Source organism: Siphateles boraxobius, unplaced genomic scaffold (genome assembly GCF_051911475.1).
Source record: "Siphateles boraxobius isolate OS27281-9 unplaced genomic scaffold, OSU_SipBor_1 25, whole genome shotgun sequence".
In the NCBI taxonomy this organism is placed as follows: Eukaryota; Metazoa; Chordata; class Actinopteri; order Cypriniformes; family Leuciscidae; genus Siphateles; species Siphateles boraxobius.
In genome coordinates, this window is record NW_027508866.1 from 22,706,548 (window position 1) to 22,733,488 (window position 26,941).

The 26,941-nt window shown below is 37.8% G+C and overlaps 2 protein-coding genes and 1 long non-coding RNA gene across 3 annotated transcripts in view; 2 read left to right on the top strand and 1 right to left on the bottom strand.

The window, feature by feature from the left end:
• The window catches only part of LOC143750294 (uncharacterized), a 411,790-nt gene extending 393,644 nt beyond the window's left edge, over nucleotides 1–18,146 (top strand). The window contains exon 2 of the long non-coding RNA XR_013207142.1: nucleotides 18,009–18,146. This is a non-coding gene — a long non-coding RNA (uncharacterized LOC143750294). The remainder of the gene's footprint in view (nucleotides 1–18,008) is intronic.
• On the top strand, nucleotides 717–18,146 carry hdhd2 (haloacid dehalogenase-like hydrolase domain containing 2). The gene is made up of 8 exons (XM_077243236.1): nucleotides 717–771; nucleotides 1,385–1,481; nucleotides 9,805–10,013; nucleotides 12,264–12,348; nucleotides 12,445–12,661; nucleotides 16,357–16,420; nucleotides 16,514–16,669; nucleotides 17,123–18,146. Coding segments are annotated over exons 1-7 (798 nt in total). The 5' UTR covers nucleotides 717–770; the 3' UTR covers nucleotides 16,639–16,669; nucleotides 17,123–18,146.
• Nucleotides 16,847–26,351, bottom strand: katnal2 (katanin p60 subunit A-like 2). Its single transcript, XM_077243232.1, has 16 exons — nucleotides 26,154–26,351; nucleotides 25,370–25,440; nucleotides 25,110–25,276; nucleotides 24,897–24,933; nucleotides 24,700–24,823; nucleotides 23,040–23,138; nucleotides 22,874–22,945; nucleotides 22,605–22,682; nucleotides 21,246–21,344; nucleotides 19,252–19,315; nucleotides 19,015–19,133; nucleotides 18,806–18,897; nucleotides 18,468–18,578; nucleotides 18,229–18,391; nucleotides 17,344–17,446; nucleotides 16,847–17,234 (listed from the first exon to the last, which is right to left on the bottom strand). Exons 1-16 carry the CDS (start codon nucleotides 26,202–26,204, stop codon nucleotides 17,095–17,097), a joined length of 1,590 nt encoding a protein of 529 aa, XP_077099347.1. The 5' UTR covers nucleotides 26,205–26,351; the 3' UTR covers nucleotides 16,847–17,094.
• Between the last annotated feature and the right edge of the window lie 590 nt (nucleotides 26,352–26,941).

A 26,941-nucleotide genomic window follows, 5' to 3' on the forward strand; every position in this document is an offset into this window, starting at 1 on the left:
TGTCTCCCAAAATGCCTGATAAACATGCTGTAAGTCCTGGTTTCTCATGGAATCAATGCCCTGTTTGTAACAGAAAGTCATATTTTAATTAGTAACCCCATACCATTTTCCTGAGATGTTGATTTATGACAAACAATTTGAAAATTAGTCAGATTCAAAATGATAGGCCTATATGCAAAATATCATTATATTTCCACAAGATTGCTACATTTGATCACTAAATTAATGTCAGTCATTTTAAAAGGCTAAGGCATGGTGAAACCTCCATACATTTGGTATCTCTGAAAAGCCCCGATTGTGCACATTACAGACATCAAGACTAAAACTGTGACATGTATGCTGTCAGATAAATCCACCAAAATGTCCACTACAGAGGAAAAAAGTCTGTTCCTGGGTCCCAGGAGGATATGAATTAATGTTCTAAATGCTATTTAATCTGCTATTAAAATATCCAGCATATGTTTTTTATTCACTTAGAGAATAATCTGACATAGACAACCCTCTTAAATGATTATAAACTGCAATGGTGGAGAAAATCCAGTGTGCTCTTATGAATAAATAAATCGACACATTAAATGTTAAAATAGAATATATATATATATATATATATATATATATATATATATATATATATATATATATATATATATATATATATATATATATATATATATATATATATATATATTCCGTAGTTTCATGTACATTTTCGACAGGCATTTTTATGACAGCAAAATGTAAGACTGCGCTAGAGAAGGACCCCAGTAGGAAGTAAGTGTAGTTCAAAATAACTTGTATTGGTCAAATGTGTTTCATCCTTTTCTATTATTTTAAAATACAAATATGTTAATTGTTTGAAAACGAATGTTAATAACATGTCGTGTTTTTGTATTCTAGACTCGGGTTTTCATGTTATAATCATTATATTAAAAACCTAAACACACATTACTCTATTTAACGTTACATGTTCTTAGTTCGAAATGATTATTAAATGGTTTGAGGCAATCTGCTTTACCTTATCCAAAGCCCTTGTTGTTTGGCAGCTCGTTTTAAATAAATGTAGTGTTTCCAAATCCTAAAAAATTATGTCAAACACAGATGAAGAGATGAAGAGTTGTTTTGGAGGCCAGTCATTGTGTTTAATCCAGAGTTCATGGTGAATAAGAGTATTAATTGCACACTCGGAAACTGACAACATGATCCACAAAAATCCAGAATCTAAACGCGTCACGTTTATCTGCCTTTTTTTCTTTTAGCCCAGCCAAAGATTATTAAAACAAAAATAGTTTTTTTTGTGTGTGCTTTACATAAAACACCCTAAGTGATGTGTTGAAGATGAACACAGAAGGCTTGTCGGGTAACTGATGTCCTGTGTGTTTGTAAGTGTCTCTCCGCTCACTGAAAGCAGTTCTGGTGGATCTGAGCGGGACTCTTCATGTCGAGGATGCTGCCGTTCCCGGAGCGCAAGAGGCTTTAACACGGTCAGTGTCGGGATTTGGGGTAATTATTGGCCGTTTTTTATAAATAAATGACGGATAAGATGCAAAAAAAAATTGCATTCACAATTAAAATATATCAAGGCTACATTTTGACATATTTCACAAATCAATTATTTTGTTTGGAAATAAATCAGTGTATAGAGATCGCTAAGACATGTGACCAACCGGGCGGCGACGTCATCAGAACGCAAAGAATTATGGGTATGTTTGGCCCGTTTACATGGGCTGGCATGTGTTCTGGCATGAAAAAAATAAAAATAGCGTGAAAAACAGAATAGGCTAATCCTACTAAATGCAGCGGGCTAAAGAAAACATTGTCGGACCATACCAGAAAACTGTCGTCCGTTCAAAAGTAATGTTTTAAGCACCACACTCCTCGCTCTCTCTCATCTATCTGCATTCAGTCAGAATTCATGTCAAGAGAGACAAGGCAAGGCAAGGCAAGTTTATTTATATAGCACATTTCATACACAATGGTAATTCAAAGTGCTTTACATAGAAGAAATTAAAATAATCAAAAGAAATCAGAATAATTAAAACAGTTTAGAATAAAAGATAAAATACAGAAATCAGAATAATTAAAACATAAAATAAAATACAGTGCAAACAGTCGGACGAACAGTGGCACAGTGCTCATTCAGTAAATGCACAGTTAAACAGATATGTTTTGAGTCTGGATTTGAATGTGACTACTGTAGGAGCACATCTGATCTCTTCTGGAAGCTGGTTCCAGCTGCGGCTGGCATAGTAGCTAAAAGCAGACTCGCCATGCTTAGAGTGAACCCTTTGTATTTCTAGCTGATGTGATCCTAATGATCTGAGTGATCTGTTGGGTTTATATTCAGTGAGCATATCTGCAATGTATTGAGGTCCTAGGCCATTGAATGATTTATATACCAGTAATAATACTTTAAAATCAATCCTAAATGTAACTGGCAGCCAGTGTAAAGACATGAGGACTGGTGTGATGTGTTCATATTTTCTGGTTCTGCTCAGAATCCTAGCAACAGCGTTCTGTATGAGCTGCAACTGTCTTATGGTCTTTTTGGGAAGGCCAGTGAGAAGTCCATTACAACAATCCACCCTACTGGTGATGAAAGCATGCACAAGTTTTTCTAAGTCTTGACTGGAAACAAAGCATCTAATTCTTGCAATATTTTTCAGGTGATAATATGCTGATTTAGTTATTGCTTTGACATGACTACTGAAACTAAGGTCTGACTCCAGAGACACACCCAGATTCCTGACTTGATTTTTAGTTGTTTGACCCCTAGACTGAAGGTATGCCTTCACCTTGAGAACTTCATCTTTGTTTCCAAACGCAATGACTTCAGTTTTGTCTTTGTTTAACTGAAGAAAGTTTTGGCACATCCAATTGTTTACTTCATCAATGCATTGGCAAAGGGAGTCAATGGGGCTGTAATCGTTAGGCGATAGGGATAAGTAGAGCTGTGTGTCGTCTGCATAGCTATGGTAAGCGATTTGGTTCTTTCTAATTATTTGGCTCATTGGGAGCATGTACAGGTTGAATAGGAGTGGCGCAAGAATTGAGCCTTGAGGGACTCCGCATGTCATGGATGTCCACTCAGACTTATGGTCTCCTATACTCACATAATAACCTCTGCCTCCTAAGTATGACCTGAACCATTTTAGGACTATCCCAGAAAGCCCGACCCAGTTTTCCAGCCTGTCAAGAAGTAATTTGTGATTGACAGTGTCAAATGCAGCACTGAGGTCGAGTAGTACCAGCACTGATAATTTGCCTGTATCAGTATTTAAGCGAATATCATTTATTATCTTTATGAGCGCGGTCTCTGTACTGTGGTGCGGTCGGAAACCAGATTGAAAATGGTCAAAGTATCCATTCGAGCTTAAGAATTTGTTCAGCTGATTGAAGACAACTTTTTCAATGATCTTGCCTATGAAAGGAAGATTTGAGATCGGTCTATAGTTGTTTAATATGGTCTTATCCAGATTGCTCTTTTTCAGGAGGGGCTTGACAACAGCAGTTTTCAGGGAGGTCGGAAAACTCCCAGAGAGAAGTGAGGCATTTACCACTTCTAGGAGATCTGCTTCTAAGCTGTGTAACACATTTTTGAAAAAAGATGTGGGAAGTGCATCAAGGGCGCAGGTTGATGTTTTTAGTTGCTGTACGGTTTCTTCCAAAATTTTGCCATCAATTTCTTCGAAATCAGACATAGTGGCTACTTTCTCGTGCTGTTGTCTGATCTGCCTGACACCAGCGCAACTCAAGGATGAGCTGATCACCTTTCTGATATTATTGATTTTCTCAGAGAAGAAAGAAGCAAACTCACTGCACTTTCTCACTGAGAGCATTTCACTGGGAATCTGGCTTGGGGGGTTTGTCAGTCTCTCTACAGTAGCAAAAAGAGTGCGCGTGTTGTTTATATTGCTGTTTATAATATTCGAGAAAAAAGTCGGTCTAGCTTTGCTTAGTTCCTTATTGAAAGCATGGATGCTGTCTTTGTAGATGTTATAATGGACTACAAGTTTTGTCTTCCGCCACATGCGCTCTTCTTTTCTGCATTGTCTTTTCATATTTTGCACTGCTGTTGAGTTTCTCCAAGGTGCTTTTTGTCTGCCACTCTTCTTCCTGACTTTCATAGGAGCAATATCATCAATTACACTCTTAACTTTTGAGTTAAAAGAATCAAGGAGAAAATCAACAGAGTCAGCAGATATGCTTGGTGTTAAAGATATAGCCTTCATAAATAGTACACTAGTGTTCTCATTTAAGCATCTCTTCTTGACAGACACAGATCTACCTTCAATGGCAGGAGAGATCAATATATCAAAGAAAATACAAAAATGATCAGACAGTGCTACATCCTTAATAACAATTGATGAAATGTTTAGACCCTTACTTATAAGTAAATCTAGAGTTTGTCCACGATTATGTGTGGCTCCATGTACATGCTGAGTCAGATCAAAAGTTTTTAAAACAGTTTTGATTTCTTTTGCCATATTGTTTTCTGCATTATCTATGTGAATGTTAAAATCTCCAGCAATGGCAAAGCAGTCAAACTCTGAGGAAATTGTTGATAACAGTTCTGTTAAGTTCTCAGCAAAAGCTGGAGAGTATTTTGGAGGCCTGTAAACAATGATAAGTAAAATGCGTGGAGCACCTTTTAACACAATACCCAGATATTCGAAAGACGGGTAATTCCCAAATGATATTTGCTTACATTGATAGACATCTTTATAAAGAGCAGCTAAACCTCCGCCTCTTCTGACAGCTCTGCAGACACTAATAAAAGTAAAGTTAGGAGGGGCTGTTTCATTGAGGACTGTTGCACTGCAACTTTCTTCTAGCCAAGTTTCATTTAGCAACATAAAATCCAGGTTGTATGTGGTTATTAAGTCGTTGACTAAAAGTGATTTATTTTTAAGTGAGCGGATGTTTAAAAGTGCTAACTTAACAGTCTTACTTTTTGTCCCCACAGCAATCTTGGTATGTCGTGTAATAGGCACCAGATTAGATGGGTTTGCTGTACGGCTTTTGAAGGCCTTAGACTTTCTATCATGTAATCGAACAGCAATAGAAAAAGATACAGGCACACTGGGTTCCCGCTTGTTCTGTAAACATTTGAGAAAGTTATTGTTATCATAGCGGGGACCCGACACATATCACTGAGAGCTGGTATCAGTTGTTTTTGGTTCACCTCGAGCCGCGATCGAACTGTGTGTGTGTGTGTGTGTGTGTGAGAGAGAGAGAGAGAGAGAGAGAGAGAGAGAGAGAGAGAGAGAGAGAGAGAGAGAGAGAGAGAGAGAGAGAGCGCGGGCGCGATCGAACAGTGGAAGTTGGAAACATAAAAAAACATACTCCGTCATTTTGTTCATAGAGGTTATCATTCAAACTGCAAAGTGTTTACATATATTTGTGTAACTTACACTCGCAATAAAACACAACATTGTGCTTTTGTCACACTCTAAACTCTTGTCAAACTGTAACCTACAACTGTCACCAAGCAAACACACACAGTTTTAAAAGCAACATATTTATCCAACCCCATTTCAAAACAGTCCGTGGGTTACATCTTTTGGACATTAATCATATCGCATTGGTTTTCATTTCTTTTCTTCAGAGCAGTTACATATTCTACATTGATAAAAAAAAATCAAATGTGTTTTTAATGGTAGTATAATTTTATACGAAAATCAATTATTTACCATTCAGATGAGAATAAAGTTAGGGTTCATTAAAATTAAGGAAAACAAATATATTGATCCGTTCTTAAAGGATAATTCAGGTATTTAGCACTTTGAGTCTATTTTCTAGTTTGTTTTGGATGAACTAAGTTTGAGTGGTGGGTAGAATTTTGACGATAGGTCCTGTCTCGACGTTTTGAATCTTTTAGAATCGCCTCTGACCGCTTCAGAGTGGCTGTCTACGAGCATACACAAACATGTCCTTAAAACAACACTTAACGTTCGTTTTCAAAACTGTGCAAGAAGGACTATTGCAATTTATAACACAGCAGGTAGACGGCATCTTGAACACTGCGTTCTTCACTCCATGCAATCAAGTCTGGCGCCTTCTGTGTGTGCCGCGGATTCCCAAAATGCTTTGCGTTCACCACTGGCATACGTCACGATGACGTCACATTAGCAATCTCTATTACCAATGGTGCAGACCATACTGTAAAAAAAGATGGACGACGCCCCTTCGTTCTCTTCCATTGGCGAGAACTTGAGTCTGCGCAGTTGCGATTTCAGGACCAGACATGCGCAGTAGTGAGCAGGAAGTAAAGCCACGAAATCAACGTCCCGCTCGCGATATTTTTTTTCACAGGATGGTATGGGAAGACTCATGAATATTCATTAGGGAACCCATGCCTGATTGGTCTGATGACCTAGCCCCTAACCCCGCCCCTAAACCTACCCGTCACTGGTACCCCTTTTCCACCAACAAGAACCGGGTGCTGGTTCAGAGCCAGAGCCAAAGCTGGTTCAGAGTGGGTTCGACTGACGAGCTTAATAAGAACCGATTTGCCTTTCCACCGGCTAGAGAGCCACAACAGAGCCAGATCTTACGTCACTGTATACGTCTCATGTTGCCCAGCAACGCTAGTGCGGTAGCACCAAAGAGTACGCCAGGCTTGTTCGAGATGCATCGGCTTCTCGCAGATCGATCTCCGCATGACATCAAAGCACTGCGATAGCGGTCTAAAAGCACAAGGAGTCGTATGTTCTCCAAACACTCCCGCAGCTCCGATCGGTCCGCGCCGCTCCGATGCATCTCGAACAAGCCATCAACAATAACGGACGTTGCAATACTATGGATGCTCATGGGTTTACAAAATACATCGGAGTCCAACGCGTTTGTGCAGCTCGCCGTAACTTACATAGACGGATATTTATAATCGAGCTGCTATTAGCTCGACTAGCTGCTATTTAAAAATGGCGGTCACAAGTTTCTATTCGTCTTGTTGGTCACGGTAACCCCGCCCCCAGCCCCTGACGCAAGTGGTTCTTACTTGGCTCTGTTCTAGACCAGCAATGATTTGGTGCTACTTAAGAACCACTTTTCCTGGTTCGGAGCTGGTGCTTTGCGTGTGGAAAACCAAAGAACCGAATTGAAACTAGGCTCTGGCTCCGAACCAGCACCAGCTCTGCCTTGGTGGAAAAGGGGTATGGGAGTCTGATGACCTAGCCCTAACCCCGCCCCTAAACCCTCCAGTCACTAGTTCCCTAATGAATATTGATGAGTCTTCCCCTACCATCCTGTGAAAAAAAATATCGCGTCCCGCTCTGGTCCCGCCCTCACTCTCGCTGAATCAAGCGTAAGCACGCGCCTCTGCTGCAGAACAAACTATTATGTCGGTGTGAAATAATTAATTATAGAAATGTATACATTAAATTTAAAGCTCCAATCTCCTCAGTCCTACAAAGATCCCGAAAAAAAGTCCGTTGTTGCTTCAGTGACTACTTTGCTCAGAGAACCTGTCAATCACAGCTGTCAATCATGTACGCCACAGCACCGTTTTTATAGCGTCAAATAACTAACTAAAAACAAACTTATTTTAAAAACAAACACTTGAAATTACATCAGCGCGATGAAAACTACAGTAAATGACTGTAGAAAAAATCCATGTGATCACTCATATCAATGTTATATATCATTCAGCCCTAAAACTTGTATAGTTTTGTGTGAGTGTTTATCTAAAAACATTAAATTATGCAGAATATAGGATGGTAAATATTTAATTGATGAGTTGTCAATGCAATATATAACATCACAATATATAATGTATTCATTCACGCTGAAAACCAATGCTGCTGCTCAGTCTTTTTGCCACTCAGTGGGTGTAACGCAGTCACTAAGGCCAACGGTGATGTCATGCGCATACCCTCTATAGTCTTCTTCCTTATTTTGACGTATATCGGAGTGAACCGGCTTCTGGAACAAGAACAAATGTAGGACAGGGTTTGATTTTGTCGTGAATTGATTGGATGGTTGTGATTTTCCATTGGTCGATCTCATGTGAGTATAGGCTATTATTATACTTTTGTGTAATAATAATATTAATAATAATAATAAAAATAATAATAAAGGAATTAAATAAATTATTAAAAGGGATTTAAGGGAATGAATAAAGAAATAAAAATGGTATAATAATTTATAGGTCAGATTGTAATTATGAAGTAATCAATTGAATCTATTTGGAAATAATATTTTATAAAGGGGTGGTAAAATGGCATTTTCACAAGATGTAAAATAAATCTCTGATGTCCCCAGAGTGTGTGTGTGTGTGAAGTTTTAGCACAAAATACCCCACAGATATTTTTATATAGCATGTTAAAGTTGTCACATTTTGAGGGTTTGCAAAAACGAACCGTTTTGTGCCTGGCCCTTTAAATGCAAATGAGCTGCTGCAGAGGGCGGGGTTTCAAGAGCTCTTGTGTGATAGCAGAGTGATTACCTCATGCAGACACACTAAAATGACAGAAAATGTTCTGCCTTTAATGTTAAAAATTGTGTGAGACAAAGATGGAGAGACTCAAGAAGAAGTGACAACATGTAGAATGCAACAGGACATCTCTGAATGGTTAGCTGATGAATTTATGTTGCTGATGTGGAGTTAACTATCTTCAATTAGGAAATTCTGTCATGTTAGTCTATAAATCGTTCGTATTGGAACTGTTGTGAGATGCACACAGAGTGACTTTCTATTGCATGTGAAAAGAAGGATGCCAAACTTTGAGCTGACTCACAAATGTACTCTTATACAACAACTTTTCCTCTTCTCAACATGGACTGCGTGTCCCGGGGGCGGGGTTTATGTACATTTTAGTGTTGCTTATGTCACTAAACCCGGGAGGAATGTTGTGTAGTCCCTACCAGCCTTTTTTTTTTGTAGTCCTTTTCTTTAAATGCAAATATCTCCCTTTGCTTTGAACTTTGAGCGTTGTATGCTCAAACATCAACATTTTACACTAGCCAAAGTTAGAAAAGTGAAATCATACTTTACCACCCCTTTAAAATGCGCACACATTCACATTTTTTCATATGCCTAATATGTCGAAACGCAAACATTTCTTTTCTAGTCACATTCATTCAGGAATTACATGAAGCATGATCACATATTTTCAATTCAAAACAGCGAAAGTTCATAAAAAGTTGAGTAGTTTGCATCACTAGATAGTCTTTTACTGTCAGTCGCTGAACATTTCTATCATAAAACAGTTGTCTAATACTTACATCTTTACACAAACTCTCGTTGCATTGTCACAGTAAGACCCGCCTTCTTTGATTTTATTGGTCATCTCGATCATTTTGACATTGACGAGCGCTGTTAGACCGCTGAGGTAGAGTTAAAAATGTAATAAACCTAAAAAATTTACTTTTTGTCAAAATAAGACAAATAAAATGAGAAAATAGGAGTCCTATTACTTTATTTTTTATTCATTGCTCAGACAAAATAATTGGCTTTGGTCTAAGGGTGCAGGACTACAAAAAATGACGCAGAACAGGAAAAAACATAAAAGTCCACACAAGACTAGGGAACACAAAAAAGAATCATAACAGAATTGAAAGTATACTTCGTCAACATGAAGACCTATTAAAATCAATGAATCAATTAATCATATAGGAGTCAAAATGATTGACACCTATATGACATTCTGATTCGCTAAAAAAACCCTCTTACGTTGCTTTATACAGAGCCTAGGGCTGTTACAGAGATATGTGTCATTAAAAACAAAAATATTTATGTTAAATAGTTGATATATTTCTGTTGTTTTCCATAAAACTAATTACACATGTACAATATCATTTGTCCAGATTAAGACAGTCTCCAGTCGCTGTAAAATTTGTGACCAACACCACGAAGGAATGTAAGAGAACGCTCTTTGAGCGATTGCGGCGACTGAACTTTGACCTCCAGGAGCGGGAGATCTTCACGTCGCTCACGGCGGCCCGTAATCTGCTGGAGCAGAGTGCAGTGCGCCCCCTGCTGCTGGTGGAGGACAGTGCTCGAGAGGACTTCAGAGGTACGCTGAGTGATACCAGCTTATCTGAGGGGCCGTTTACATTACGCCGTTTTCTACTAAAAACTAAAAACTTTTATGCTTTTTGGCCGTTCATTTACACGACAACCGTGTTTTGGTTGCCTGAAAACGCAAACTTTTGAGAATGGGTTTCAAAGTGCAAGTTTTTTGAAAACGATACGTCTCTGTGTAAACTACAAAAAATTAAGTAAGTAAGTAAGTAAATTTTATTTATAAAGCACATTTAACCATAGCGAAGCTATCCAAAGTGCTGAACAAAGTCAAGTAAAATAAATAAATAAAAACACAGAAGCATAAAACCAAACAAAAACAAAACATTGAGACAGGATATCAAGTATCAAACGCCAGGCAATAGAGATATGTTTTCAATTTTAATTTAAAAGTACAAATGGAAGGTGCAAGGCGGATGTCCAGAGGCAATTGATTCCATAGATGGGGGGCGGCAACTGAGAAAGCTCTGTCTCCCTTAGTTTTTAAACGGGAGCGGGGAATTGATAATAGAGCCTTGTCTGCAGATCTTAATCTGGATGGTGGTAGAGGAGTAAGAAGATCAGTAATATAAAATTGAGCATGATTATTAAGAGCTTTATCATTAATTTAATTAATCATTAATTTTTATAAATTAATTTGTGAAAACAGTGACGTCATGCGTATTACGTGATCAGTCTATAAGCGCGTAATTTTTATTTACAAAGTCACATCACCAACTACTGGCCTGGCGTGAATAATACAGCGTTTTTAGTCGTTTTCGTGGATCCGTGTGAATGGGGATCGCTTTGATAATGTTGTCGATGTTCGCTCGGATTTTACCAAAGCTTGCTCTATTTTGTTGCAGATCATTAAACTGTTACGCTGCCTCAGAATATGTCTGAAATTATTTTTGTGAGCTGCTTTTGTGGACAAACGCTGCCTGGAAAGTCATTGCCTGGCAATAAGTCAGCTGCATAAGCTTTCAGATGCAGCCCATAATATCATAGAGACTTGAGGGGTGAAACTAGATCTCCTTTGCAACTGCATAGCAGTGACCATTTACAACCCCCTAGCAACCATGTAACAACGTTTAGGCAGCCATGTGCACCATTGCATGGTTTTGCACACTTTTTGGCCCTGTTTACACCTGGTTTTAAGATGCGTTTTAGTCGTTCAGATCACAAGTGGACGACGCTAAATACAGGAGTAAACGGGGTCTAAACGTTTTGAACTTGTCCACTTTTGACCACTTCCAGAGGTAGTGGAAAACGCATTCGACCAGATTGCTTTCGTAGTGTAAACGCTCATGTGGTCGAATGCATTCAAACAGCCACTAAAGACCGTCTTCTGACCTAAAGCGTAAACATCTCTAGCCAGACGGGAGTTAAACTTTGTCGGCTGAAGACCCATGTTTGGTTTGAAGATGAAAAACGTCACAATGTTGTCTCACCATTCCTGATTTCTAACACACACTCGCTGTGTTCGGCTGGTCTTGAGCTGTCAGAGCAGAAACAAAAGCCGCTGCTCTCTGTGTGTTTTTCTGTCGTCTCCGGTCGCGTTCATATGTAAATTACACAAACTTATTTCGTCCATTAGATTAAAAGATCTGAAAAAAACCCATACATTTCCCCGCCCATAGACCCTCCCCGTGAAGAAATCAGGACAGAAGTTGTTGAAAGTGGACAAAAGAGATGGGTTAAAACACCAGGTGTGAAAGGGAATGTGTCTCCCTCGTCTACTTGTGGTCCGATCGAGCAAAACACATCTCAATACCAGGTGTAAACAGGGCCTTTCTGCAGAGAAAGATGTATCCAGTTCTGCTCCTGGAGAGCCGCTGTCCTGCATTGTTCAACCCCAATTAAACACCCCTGAACCAGCTAATCAAGACATACTAGAATCAAGTCTTACTAGACATACTAGAAACTTCCAGACAGGAGTGTTGAGGCAAGTGGGAGCTGAACTCTGCGGGACCGTGGCCCTCTTTGGACACCCCTGCCATAGAAGAACCATTTTTGGTTCCTCAAAGAAACTTTCAGTGAAAGAACGATTTTTTCTAAGCGTGAAGAACATCTTAAAAATGTAAAGAACCTTTTTGCACTATAAAGAACTTTTTGTTGAAAAATGAAGAACCGTTATTTTTAAGAGCACATATTTGTCTTATAGAAAATATGAAGATCATGAATAAAATGTAAAGAAAAATCATAGTTTTCCATGTTTGTTGTATAATGGTTTGTGTAGATCTCACACTTGCCTCTGCTGCAGGTATAGAGACGTCAGATCCTAATGCGGTTGTGATCGGATTAGCACCGGACCACTTCAACTACCAGACTCTCAATAAAGCCTTCCGGTAAACCTACAATATTCATAGACTCATTAAAACGACAATCAAATTATTAGAATCCTCCCATTTACTGGTGTAAATATTGCTGCTTATCCTCATCAGACTCATTTTAGATGGTGCCCCACTCATTGCAATCCATAAAGCTCGATACTATAAGAGGAAGGACGGGTTGGCTTTGGGACCGGGTCCGTTTGTTGCGGGTCTTGAGTATGCAACGGACACCCAGGCCACAGTGGTGGGTAAACCAGAGAAAGCCTTCTTCCTGGAGGCCTTGAGAGACCTGAACTGCTCACCAGAGGAGGCTGTGATGATAGGAGACGTGAGTGAGACAACCACTGGAATACTGGCCTCAATCTCACCAAGTCTGTTAAGAACATTGGTTATATTTCACTATAAAATATTAATAACAAAAAACTAAATCATATTTTTTTATAAACAAAAATTATATTTTAGTTAAAGGTGCCATGTGTAAGAATTGAGGTAAAAATATCCAAAAAATGAGCTACACGCATCAAAAGAAATAAGGGCGATGATGTCATCAAAAAAACGCCCGACAGGTGTCATAATACCAGTTTCGACCATGGGAGGCGGTATGCGGGCAACACAAGCCAAACTGAAATACACGAATAACTTGCACGGCTTGTGGGAGTACTTGAACCTGATGTGTTTGATAGTTAGCTCTACCCACAGATCCGATCCGGTTTTCACCTGTTATCTACCAGAGCCTTCTCTAACAAGCTGATGATAAAATGTAACATTAGCTAATTATTTTATGTTTATTAAATTGCTTTCCTGAGGTAAATCTGACATATTTGATCTCAAGCTATGTTATTGACCTCTGCACACTGATTAAACAAAATTATTGGTCGATATTATGTATGAGGAATACATTTTGGTAAGTTGTAGCCTACTGTATCTTTCAACAGTGTTTGTGTTTTTTTACTAACATTCGTATAACATTTACAAGCACCAAACGGTATTTATTGTTTGAATTGCGTAATAAAATTGACAGAATCTGAGAGCTGAGATTTTTTTATATCATAACTAACCTTCTCTGTCTAGTCTGTCAGTCCCCGTGTCCTCTTTGCTTTGCGATTTTTCTGTTAGTGACAAAATTGATGTGTGGCGTGACTGAGAGCGTGTGAAAAGTGTCAATTGTGTGTGTCTCGCGGTGAATTCGTGAGAGTTGGCAGCTCTGAATGGCGCTAGCTTGGTCAACATCAGCGAATGCTGTCTGTCAAATTAATGTAGTTCAAACTAACAATAAAAATCTAATATGAACAAAACGAATACGAACATATTCACTGGTAAAGGTGAAGGGGAGTAGCTTGAAGAAGCCATATTTAAAAATCACTTGACATCAACCAGCGTTCCTCTAGAGTCAAAATGTCCTCTATTAGGAGTTGGCTCGGCTTCGGCTATGGCTCTAGGGTCGTTGTGAAGGTAGGGACGGAGCATAGAGACTATGCCGTTTCTCGTTTGTTACTCCAGAGTAGACCAACTCACTTTCTGGAGGTATACTGCCCCCATCTGGTATGGAATGTGGAGTATGAATTGATTTTTTGGCGGACATGACACAAGGCACCTTTAATGTCAGACAGTTAATGTCATTACATAATGAAAATAATAATGACGATAATAATAATACGTAAATACAGTATAAATATTATTTAGTATAATTACATCATTGTATAATCTTTGAATTTTTGTGAATCTTACCAAGCCTGTGAATAACATTTCTCGGTCATATTTCTCCCTAAAAACTTAATAATAATAATAATAATAATAATAATAATACTACATTTTATATATATATATATATATATATATATATATATATATATATATATATATATAAATAGAATAATTGTTGTCACATTTATTTATTTATATATGAATGACAATTAAAGGGATATTTCACCCAAAAATGAAAATTCTGTCAGTATTTACTCACCCTCATGTTGTTCCAACCACGTAAGACCTTCGTTCATCTTCGGAACACAAATTAAGATATTTTTATGAAATCTGAGAGCTGGATCATTCCTCCATACTAGTCTATAGGCTTCTTGAGGGATTGAAACTTGCCGGCCTCGAAATTTAGCAATTAGTAAGTAGTATTAATAAAGATTTGTTTATTAGTAAGCGTGAGCGCGCTGGGGCGGGCACGTAACTTACATTCGCAGCCTGACTCATATGAGTATTCATGTGCGGCGGCTCGCTGACAGTGTTGGCACGCTGTTTCATATATAACGCCCCGGTTACCTTGGCTTGAACGGGGAACGTTTTCTGAGAGTTTTGTAGCGAGTGTGCGGCGCCGGAGGCGAGGCGTTTATTAATAAGCGTGAGCGCGCTGGGACGGGCACGTAACTTACATTCGCAGCCTGACTCATATGAGTATTCATGTGCGGCAGCTCGCTGACAGCAACAGCTGGCTCTTTTGAATGAGACGACCCGGTTACTTTGAACGGGGAACGCTTTATGAACATTGAGCGGCGGGGACAGTGTGTCTGTTCGGGTGTCTGTTCGTATGTCTTTTAGTAAGAGTGAGCGCTCGTGAGCGGGCATAACCTGAATTATACGAGGTTGAACTGGCCGTGTGACAGAGTGGGCATAAGATGGACACGAGCGCGAGTTCGCGGGCGAATTTAATAATGCGGAGCGTTATTAACCAATTGATCCAATTTACCAATTGATCCATATATAAGGCGCCCCTGATTATAAGGCGCACTGTCGTCTTTTGAGAAAATTAAAGGCTTTTAAGTGTGCCTTATAGTGCGGAAAATACGGTATTCATTTCCTTCTGTCTGGGCCTCGAGTCGTTGTACGTCACACGCATCACCCACATGACCAGCGTCGGTCAATAGTGAGCCTACGTGTGACGTAGCTCTACTCTATTACACTAGTTTAACTGACTAGAGGCCCAAAGAGAAGGAAATGAATAGTTGAAATAAAGTCCTTATTTATGTTTGTTTTTGAGCACAAAAAGTATTCTCGTCGCTTGATAAACTTAAGATTGAGCCACTGTAGTCACTTGGACTATTTTAACGATGTCTTTAATAACTTTTCGAGGCCGGCAAGCTTCAATCCCTCAAGAAGCCTATGGACCAGTATGGAGGAATGATCCAGCTCTCAGATTTCATCAAAAATATCTTAATTCGTGTTCCGAAGATGAATGAAGGTCTTACGGGGTTGGAACAACATGAGGGTGAGTAAATACTGACAGAATTTTCATTTTTGGGTGAACTATCTCTTTAAGTACCCCAAGATCCATTATGACAAAAAGAATTTTTGGGAAAAATCTTAACTGTCATGAAACCAATATTACAATGCAAAAATCATAATTCTGTTTATGCTAAATATTATTGTTACACTTTCGTACTGGGTAATATTAATAAACTACATGTACTTACTAGCTACTATAAGTTAAGGTTAAGTTTAAGATTAGGGTTTTGGGTAACACTTTATTTTACAGTGTCCTTGTTGTAACATGTACTAACCATAGTAATAACAGTAAATTATGCATAATTACATGCAACTAACCCTCAACCTAATCCTACCCTAACCCTATAGTAAGTACATGTAGTTGCTTAATATTTCTCAGTACTTATATAATTACACTGTAACAATAACACCTTAAAATAAAGTGTAAGTGGATTTTGTTTAGGGTTAGTTGTCGCCTTTTTTGCCTTTCTTCGCCTTTCTTGTCATTGGCTTTTGGCTTGCTTAGTTGGGGACATTTAATTTTATATTTAACAAAATTATTACAACATAATTTTCCTGTTATCTCTGTAAAGCTGCTTTGAAACAATCTGTATTTTAAAAAGCGCTATCTAAATAAAGGTGACACGACTTGTAATTAAGCATAATGTATTATTATTATAGTAAGTACCTTAAAATAAATCGTTAACAATGTTATTTATTTATTTTTGTGCAATTCCAGAACAAATGCATGACTGGATTTGTTTGCTTTATAATTGAATTTGACAAACAACACCATCCAAACTATTTGTACAGGATGCCAGAGATGATGTTGGTGGGGCACAGAACGCAGGAATGCTGGGAATTTTAGTGAAAACTGGTAGGCATAATTCTTAATATGCAATTATGTTTTTATAAAGCAGTGGTTATAGTTATTTTGCTGGATATTAATAAGCCTCCTTTAATTTTGCAGGTAAATATCGACCTGGTGACGAGGGTAAAATTTACCCGCCGCCTCACCTGACATGTGACAGCTTTCCAGAGGCTGTCAATCATATACTTGAACATCTCTTAGGATCTAAACAGTCAGAAAACTGAGTTTACAACAATACAAAGCAAAGTAATAATGGTACTGTGTAGTCTGATTATTATTTAACTGTCATATATATATATATATATATATATACACAAACTGCAAAAAGAAAATAAACAAATAGGCTTAATCTCCATTACATAATAAAGTTGCTGCACTCCTTGTGCACTTATTCTTGTGTACTCGTATTAATCATATCACTACACACAAAGATAAAGAAAAAGTTTTTTATTTTTCAATCTAGCTCATGAGAAATCAAACTTGTATTGATCTTTTGAAATATGACAACAAACTATATTTTGAAATGGTTTTTAAAATGCATACACTTCATTAATTGCAGTGTAATTTCCTTTAAAATGTTACATTTACAGTGAGACTTGTAACAAAACACAGCATCTCAACATTAAAAAGAGTACATAGCAGTGCAATAAAAACATTTGTTTGGTTATTTTAATAATGTGTCAGACGGACTCGTACTCTTTCTCCCAGGCCGAGTATCTATCCATCAGACATCTGGCCGAGGGTTTGGTGTGAGCGATCACCTCCAGGAAATCTGCTGTGGTCACAGTTTCTAGTTCAATAACCGGCATATTGGACTGACCTGTGAAGATACATGGAGTAATGGAGACGGTGAATTGTGGGCAAAACGGGATTTTGTGATGAAACAGCAGTTTAATGTCGTTCAGAGTGGGACGTGGCATATTTCTTACCTTCAATATGATTTTCAAGGGCGTCAAAGATTTTTCGCACGGGTCTCATAGCCGCTTCCTTACACACTAACCTGATATCTGACCCAGAGTAACCTCCTGTCTCCTGAAATATCACAAGTAGCAATCTCAGTACAACAGCATATCTATCTATCTATCTATCTATCTATCTATCTATCTATCTATCTATCTATCTATCTATCTATCTATCTATCTATCTATCTATCTATCTATCTATCTATCTATCTATCTATCTATCTATCTATACTGGCATGAGTGTAAATAATACAATATTGCCAAATTTCGGAATACAGAATAATAATAACATCAAAATAATAGAAGAAAATATTATAACATAACTTATATTTAAATAAACAGTGTTACAAATTAGAACATGTGTGAACATTTGATACCACAGTGTTTTAACGTGCACACACACACATTCACCTGCTGTCTCTCAGGCACACACACACACACACACACACACACACACACACACACACACACACACACACACACACACACACACACACACACACACACACACACACACACACACACACCTGTGTGTCTGCTGTCTGTCCCTCTCCTAATATTATCTTTATCTGTTCTACTTCAGTCATACCTGTAAAGTTCTGTATTAAGTTAGTGAGTTTGTTGAAGTGGAGGTCTCTGATTGAACTGTATTTGTGACAGTGAAGGAGGAAGTGCGTCTCGATCTCTCCTGTCCTACTGTGAGTCTCTATCTGTCTGTCTGTTTAGTCAACTGTCAATCAATCAATTAATATTAAAATGTAAATCACTCAGTCAGTCCATCCATCTGTTTATCCTTCAAAAACTGTGTTGACTTTTGCCTCTGTCATCTGTGAAGTGCATGTTTTCTGTCACCTGTGCTAGTGAGTGATAGTCCAGCTCTGTCCGCAGCTCCACCCCTCCTGAGTTACTGACCGGAGGAAGCCAATGGCTGATCATGGCTTGTCTGGCAGGGGCAGATGGGAGACCCACCAGTATACGCTTCTCCAGTCTTCTCAGCATGGCATGGTCCAACTCCCTGACGACAGATTCAAAAAGTTAGAAAGAAAGCCATAACAGAACATTAATATAGTTTCCTCGCAATCACTCCTCACCAGGGTAAGTTTGAGGCAGCAAGTACAAACACAAGATCATTTGATCGTGCTAGTCCATCCATCTGAACTAGTAACTCCGTCTTCATCCTTCTACTGCCCTCATGATCACCTCTTAAAAGAACAATATAAAAATTGGTGTACTTTAATAATTTTCAAAACTATCAGTTGATTCAGTATGATAGTGTTTTTATACATACTATAACATAAATCCAGTCAAAAACACTCAATATCTTCCTGGCAAATGTCCACAACACCCAAGCATTGGATTGTGTACTAAGAGTGAGATTTGTGTTATTTTATACGGCTACTGTCAGTGAAATTCCACGGCTCATGCTCACCCTTGGCCAAGCCCTCGCTGGCTCATCACTGATTCCAGCTCATCCAAGAAAATGGTGGATGGGGCATGATATCTTGCCAGCTCAAACAACACCTGCAGAGAAGCATAACATGAGGAAAATCATTGATCCGCGGAGCACCCCTTTTAATCAAACACTTTCATAAAACAATAAAATAACACAAATCTGAGAAAAAAAAGTCCTCTTCTGACCCGAACCAGCTTTTCAGAGTCTCCCCTCCATTTGCTCACGATACTGGATGCGGAGATGTTGAAAAACGTTGTGTTGCACTCCGTGGCCACAGCTTTGGCTAGCATTGTCTTCCCTGTGCCTGATTTTTTGGGGAAAGTCATCACATTAAGATCATGCTACACACAAAATGAGTTATGATTTATATTTTGGTATTGAATAATCTGTCTTTATACAAACAGAAAAATGAATGGTCACACCTGGTGGTCCATACAGGAGTAAACCCTTCCATGGTGACAGAATTCCAGTGAACAGTTGCGGATACTGAAAAGAGAGGAGAGGTGTTGTGGATAGTTGGTAGGGCATTGTTAAATATTTGTTAAAGTGTTTGAGTAGTTGTTAATAAATTAACTAGGTGGTTAACAGGTTATCTGGGTGGTTGCTGAACAGTTCTGAGGATGTTCTGGGATTACAAGAATGTTGCTAGGTCATTTCTAAAGTGTTCTTAGGTGGACTGTTGGGTTTTTGCTGTGGTTCTCTTGAGTTCTGCAATGATGTTGTAATCTAGATGGTTGTTGGATCATTTATCAAGTTTTCTGATAGTTGCTAGTTGAAAGTTATAATGTTCTGGGTGATACTAGGGTGTTGCTAGGTGACTGCTAAGTTTTTTTAAATGGCTGGTAGAACATTGCTAGGTGGTTGCTATGGTGCTTTGCCATGGCTCTAGGCTTTTGTTAGGTGTGTTGCAGTTTTAAGGCATTCTAAGTCAACTTGTGTTGTTAGGTTGTTGCTGTGCTGATCTACTATAGGGCTTTTAACACTGCGCTTAACCCAGGGTTAGCTCCACTTTTTAAACGGGGTTATGAAACCCAGCTCCAGGGTTAGCACCGCTTTTGCGCTTTCTGAGTGGCTGGTAGTACATTACTATGTGGTTGCTATGGGGCTTTGTCATGGCTGCTTACTTGTTGTTAGGCAGATTGTGTTCGCTAAGCAGTTTCAAGGGTGTTCTGGGTGGTTTCTTGTTGGTTGCAGTGGAGTTCTGGGTGGCTGCTAGTCCATCGCTAGGTTGTTCTGGATGGTAACTAGGTCATTGCAATCACGTTTCTAAGGATGTTATAATTTAGGTGGTTGTTAGACCAAAGAGTGTTCTGAATAGTTGCAATAATGGTATGGGCTAGGTTGTTGCTAGGTGGCTGCTAAGATGTTCTGAGTGCCTGTAATAGTATTGCTAGGCTATTGCTATGATGCTCTGATTGTAATGGGATTTAAAATGTGTTCTGGGTGGTTATATGGGTGTTGCTAGGTGGCTCCTTAGGTGTTCTGAGTGCATGTGAGAGTGTTGCTAAGCTATTGCGGTGTGCTCTGATTTTTACAGGATTGAAAATTTGTTGTGGGTGGTAACTAGGGTGTTGCTAGATGGCTGCTAAGGTGTCTGAGTACCTGTAAGTGTTGCTAAGCCATTACCGTGGTGCTCTGATTGTTATGGAATTGAAAATGTGTTCTGGATGGTTACTAGGGTGTTGCTAGGTGGCAGTTTGAAAGTTTACTGAATGGTTGTTTATTGGCTACTAAGGTGTTATGAGTGGTCACTAAGGTTTTTTGGGGAGTAGTTGCTAGGTCGTTGGTGGATGCAGGTTTAACAGATTTTATCCACTAAGTAAACATCGGATTAAATTTGATAAATAACAGCATGAGCAGACTGCAAGCTGCCTTAGCAAACACCACTAAAAACTGACCATAATCAATTGCGTATTTTTTTTTTACTTTAGTGAGGAGAATAACAATGTAATATTTTCATTGACCAATTAACTGTCAGACACCACTTTATCTAATACATGAAAAGTTCCAAGTATTGACAAAAACTGAGCCACAAGATGTCTTTCACCATAATGTGATATAATCATATTCTTTATACAATTCTTACTTTATGTGCTAGAAGCAAATAATACTGAGCAAACAGAATTTCCAGGTATGACAACAACCTTCTTCACCACATGATTGAGCCAGAGAAGACAAATAACGTTTGCATTTCCTGTTGTCAGGAGCGTATTGTGGATGTGAAGTCATCACCAGAGAGGCCAGAGATGAGCCAGATATGTGAGCGGTCAGATTGGATGGTATTCAGGTATAGATTTCATGTCATCGTAAGAAATAACCCTGAGCTCGGCTTTCCTGTAGCCTTTAGTGGAGATGTATTCAGAATCGAAGGCAGGCGGCAGCTTGAGAAATACCAAAGTGTTTAGCAGCCAAGCACCTTAATGGGGTAGACGACAGCTTCTTTGACTAATCGCTTGGCAGCCTCCAGACCTATAATGTCGTCCCAGCGCACGTTGGGGTTGTTTAAATAGATATCCTTTATGGAGAGACAGCAGAGAAAGATGAAATTGAGTGCTTCAATAATACATGTTCCACCTTGTGCATGTATCTGCACACACAAATGTCACGCTTTATTATAAAACAGACTGTATGCTGCATTCTAGTGTTGCATTAATGTTGAAAATGCACGGTCATTAACAAAAAAGTCTCTTCATTAACTTAAATATTGTCCTATTTTTGTCATTAAAGTAGAATATGGTATAAATGGGTGAAACATCAAAATCAATTGAATGAAAATGAAGCCTATTTTAGGCTCATCAAGATATTTTGCATTGTGCCTATTTAAAGCAACAATATAAATATGTAAAAAAAAAAAAAGTTAATGCTTCAAGTGCATGAAAAAAATATATAATTTTTGTACTAGCAGTCTGTACTTTCAGTCTGAATCTGGTTCATTGTGTGGACAGTAATTTAGATTTATAAATTTTGAAAAAAACTGTCAATATAAATATAAAGATTTTCTGTATTGTATCACAGTAATGAGAATCATCATTGAGAAAAAATAAAATTACAAATAAACTAAAAGTAAAACATACAGTAAGGATGTTATTGAGGATTTTGGGAGACTGAGCTTAACTGAAAAAAGTCCTGATAAATGTTCTTCAATCTTAGTGCATTTTTATTTTATTAAAATTTTGTGGTAAAATGTACATCGCCCCTAAAGGGACATGGTAGTTGGAAAAAAAATATGAGATGGGAGGAAAAATAATAAGTCAATGCTTTTGCGTTCTCTCGCAAATGTTTTGTGTTGCCCAGAGAAACTTTGCGTTCGCTCGTAAAATGTTTTGCGTTCGGCATAAGTCAGACTAACCGGCCGGTCGCCGGTCATGGCCGATCACGTGAAAATCGGCCAATTCAGGTCACCAGCCGATCAATCGGTGCATCTCTACCCCAAAACTTTGCGTTCGCTCGTAAAATGTTTTGCGTTCCCCGAAAACATTGCGTTCGCTCCTATAATGTTTTGAGTTGCCCAGAGAAACTTTGCGTTCTCTTGTAAAGTGTGTTGCTTTGCCCCGAGAATGTTTTAAGCTCTTTGTGAGCAAATGCAACGTTTTTTTCAGGGGAACGTAAAAAATTTGCGAGAGAACGCAAAAGAATTGATAAATTATTTTTCCTCCATCTCATATTTTTTTCCTTCACCACGTCCCTTTAGGCTCTGTAAAAATAAGATTAGGTTTAACCTAATATAGTTTTAAACTGCCATACAAGAGAAATTTTTTGATAAGAATGAACTTACTCTGCTAATAACAGCTGCAAGTTCCCTCATTTCACTGTTTATCCCACTGAAGGCACTTATGGGTTTCAGCAAACGCTCCTGTTAGTCAAATATAACAAACATTAGATCTCAACAGAAACAAAATGTTCAAAACAAATAAATGTTTCACTGTTTCAAAACTGTAACTTGTGGCAATCAGCTGAATATCTCAATTACTCCCAACAGACCTTAAGTTGTATTCAACCTGTAATATTCCTTTAACTGAATGAAAAAAAAAACAGCTGACCTACCGAGAAATCTGTGTCATTAGCAGCACCTTTAACTGCATCTTGAATCAGATTCCTGTAATCAACCTGATGACCCTGATATGAGGTGTGGATATGAGGAGTTTTAATTTTTGCGACAAATGTTTGAATAAACATTCCACGGGTTATGTTTTTTAAAGAAGAGAATGACCTTTCTCATGTGTGTTCCCTCTTCAGCTCCATTCCTGATAATAGGAGACACATTCAGACCAAATCCTGATGTCTCCACAGGTGTCAGGCTGTCACCTTCCTGGACAGATCAAGCAAAGATATATTTAACATTTACATGTTAATTACAAAATTTACATTTACACTTTAGGATAGGGTATTTTCTTCAAACATAATTATTATGTATCAGATTTATATGGAAGCTTGTTTCCACCACAGATTTATTTTCAATTCCCTGAAATTGAAATCCCCTTTCAAATCCCCCCCCCCCCCCCCCCCCTGCAATTCCGAGTTTAAATGTCACACTTCTGAGAAAAAAATCAGAATTGCGAGATATTAATTCTGACAATACTGCCATTTTTTTCCACGCAACTGCGAGTTTGTATCTCACAATTCAGATTTTAGAACTCGTAATTGCAAGCTTATAGTGTATCTAACAATTCTGACTTTATTTCATGCAATCATCAGTTTATAATTTGCAATTGAGTTTTTTTAAATCTCAGAATTGTGATATTTTAACTCGGAATTGCGAGAAAAAAAAGTCAGAATTGGAATACACTACCAGTTAAAAGTTTTGGATTGCTAAGATTTTTAATGTTTAAAAGTCTCTTCTGCTTACCAAAAAAACAAAAAACAGTAATATTGTGAAATATTATCACAATTTAAAACAGCTGTGTTCAATGTGAATATATTGTAAAATGTAATTTATTCCTGTGATCAAAGCTATTTTTCAGCATCATTACTCCAGTCTTCAGTGTCGCATGATCCTTCAGAAATCAGTATAATATGATGATTTGATGCTCGATAAATATTTCTGATTATTATCAATGTTGAAAACAGTTGTGTAAATTTTTTTTTCAGGATTCTTTGATGAATAGAAAGTCCAAAAGAACAGCATTTATCTGAAATAGAAAGCTTTTGTAACATTAAACACTATCGTTCAAAAGTTTGGGGTCAGGTAGAATTTTTATTTTATTTTTTTGGGGAAATAAATAAAATAAACCAATACTTTTATTAATCAAGAATGAATTAAATTGATCAAAAGTTACAGTAAAGACATTTATAATGTTACAAAAGATTCTATTTAAAATAAATTCTGTTCTTTTGTATTCTTTCTATTCATCAAAGAATCCTGAAAAAAAATTGTAACCAACTTTTTTTCAACATTGATAATAATAATGAATGTTTTTTGAGCATCAATTACGCATATAAGAATGATTTATGAAGGATCATGTGACACTGAAGACTGGAGTAATGATGGTGAAAATTCAGCTCTGATCACAGGAATAAATTACTGTTTAAAATATAGTACAATAGAAAACAGTTGTTTTAAATTGTCATAATATTTAACAATATTACAATTATTTTTTTTTTATCAAATAAATGCAGCCTTGGTGATTCGGAGAGACTTCTTTTAAAAACATTAAACTTCTTACTGATCCAAAACTTTTCACTGGTAGTGTATATTATATAAACTAGCAATTAAGAAAGGTATTTTTTCTCACAATTGCTAGTTTAAATGCCACAAATCTGAGAAAAAAGTCAGAATTGCGAGAAAAGTAAAAATAAGATATTTACTCAAAATTACCATTTTTTATTCCATGGCAGAAACAAGCTTCCATAGATGATGTTTGGAGACTCACCCTGGATTTACTGATGTCTCTTCCTGTTAGTTTAGATTCAGACCTTTTAACAGTGTTTCTGGATGGCGGACGCTGGACAGAGTTGATTCTTGGGAGTGTCTGATTGGATGATGATGATGATGTCCTGTCACATATGAACACACGGTCAATAAACAGAAAGTCTTTGAATGTCCTTGTGCTAAAAGTACTGTACATACCTTCTTTTACCACAACTCTTGACAAGCCGACTCTCTCCTATAAAAAAAAAAAAGTAACATTGAACAATAACTTTCATTATTGGTATTAACAAATATTAATACACTATATATATATATATCAATGTACATGCAAAAACATACTAGAACATTACAAAAAAAAACATAAATATTGGTGACTGAAGAGTAAAATAACTACGAAGAGTAAACTCTCACCTTGTTCTGGCAGTTTCTTGGTTATTTTGGGATATTTCTGAAACTTTATAAAATAATAACTCTCATATTCCACGAGAACCGTGTCCAGGTCGACATTATCACACACCTCAAAGCGGCATAAACCAAAACTGCTGTCTTTTTCTAAGGCTTTGGCTGAATCCATATACCTGTGTGAGAAATTCATTCAAATGTATTTACATGTGTGTCTCTCGTTTGAGAGTAGTATGTCAATTTAAAAAGTGTTTAAAGGAAAATCTCACCCCTCCTCCAGTAAATGATGATAAATCAGAACCAGCAAATTTCTCCTGCGTGTTTCAGTTCTCAGCTCATCCTAAAAGAAGACCATGAATTCATACAATTATATCAAGAAACTGTTAGGCCTGGTTTCACAGACAAGGCTTAGATTAAGCCAGGATTAGGACATTTAAGTAGATTTTATAAATATGCATGAGAAAACACATTACTGGTGTTCATCTTGAGACAAAACAATACTGACATATGCTTTCAGTTAAAACAGCTCAAACATGCATTTTAGTCTGGCTACGCTTAAGCCTCGAATTAAGCCGTGTCACGAATTTACCATGATAAAGTTTTTATTTGAATTGCTATATTTTTGTTGCAACATTTCAATTTAGAGTATATTGTTCACAAACTACACTATAGACTGTGTTTATCCGGAAGATGGCGCCAAATCTTACATTAAGGTAAGTGCGACGAGCAGCCTGACAGGTTGCTATAGCAACACAGGACCCACAACGGCTGTAAACCATAGACTGTAAGCTGTAAACAAGCTTATTTAGTAGCTAAATAAACTAACCAGCCCTCTTAATAATGGTGAAAAAATGTAGTCTTAAAAGCCTATTTGAAATTACAGTCGGTTTGATTCGTACCTCCATTTATATTTGTTTATATCATAGACTGTAAAGACAGGTGTATATACTCGTTTCTTTATGCGCATTCAATATTTCAGCACATTTACTGTAGCTCAACAAGTTACACTTTGTAAAATCAAAGTTTAATAGAGAAAACAGCATGAGCTCTTACCGCCTCTCTGGCTTGGTTGGCAGTCCTTATGGCTTGATAAGAGAGATCCATCGCGATATAAACACACAGGCACTCCTGCCATGAGCCTACAGCGACATGGAGTCAATGAGCGCATGTGTCGTGTGTGTATTTTTTACAGTCTATGATGTGAACACACGCGCGCGTTGCTGTTGTTATGTTAAAATACTTTAAATTAATTTGTTCTAATGACAAAGCGAAACAGATTGTGACAACTTTGCAAATTTAATTAAAAAATGAAATAACTATTGCAGAAGTAGCTATCCGTCTTTGGACACTTTGAAATCTAGCTCAGCATTCCAGTTTCGCTTGTAGATGTTACCTCGCTTCTATTGAAGTTAACGTGACCAAACTCAATTGAATGGTCTAACAGCTGAAAATGCATAGGCCTATCAGAGCAAAAAACAAAACATATGAGGTCAAAAGAACGGCCTTGCAGAGCTCAGAGACAGGATTGTGTCAAGACACTGATCTGGGGAAGACTACAGAAAATACATAGTAATTCTGCTGTATTGAAGGTTCACAGAAGCATGGCCTCCATAAGAAGTTTGAAACAACCAGGGCTCTTTCTAGAGCAGAACAGAACTAATGGACAACTCGGTGAATGTCCCTGAGTGACCCAGCCAGAGTCTGTGCTTGCCTTGAACCCAATCAAACATCTCTGGAGAAACCTGAAAATGTCTGTCCACAACGGTCCCCATCCAACCTGACGGAGCCTGAGGATCTGAGGAGAAGAATGGCAGACATTCGCCAAATGCAGGAGTGCAAAG

Bases quoted from the DNA above. Each gene is read 5' to 3' on its own strand.
- hdhd2 (XM_077243236.1), top strand. The intron at 12,349-12,444 runs GTAAACCTACAA...TATCCTCATCAG, and splicing joins ACTCTCAATAAAGCCTTCCG to ACTCATTTTAGATGGTGCCC. The intron at 16,421-16,513 runs GTAGGCATAATT...TTAATTTTGCAG, and splicing joins GGGAATTTTAGTGAAAACTG to GTAAATATCGACCTGGTGAC.
- katnal2 (XM_077243232.1), bottom strand. From the start codon at position 26,204: ATGGATCTCTCTTATCAAGCCATAAGGACTGCCAACCAAGCCAGAGAG. The intron at 25,441-26,153 runs GTAAGAGCTCAT...GTCTTCTTTTAG, and splicing joins CCAACCAAGCCAGAGAGGCG to GATGAGCTGAGAACTGAAAC. The intron at 19,316-21,245 runs GTGCTTGGCTGC...CTCTCTTTTCAG, and splicing joins CTGTCGTCTACCCCATTAAG to TATCCGCAACTGTTCACTGG.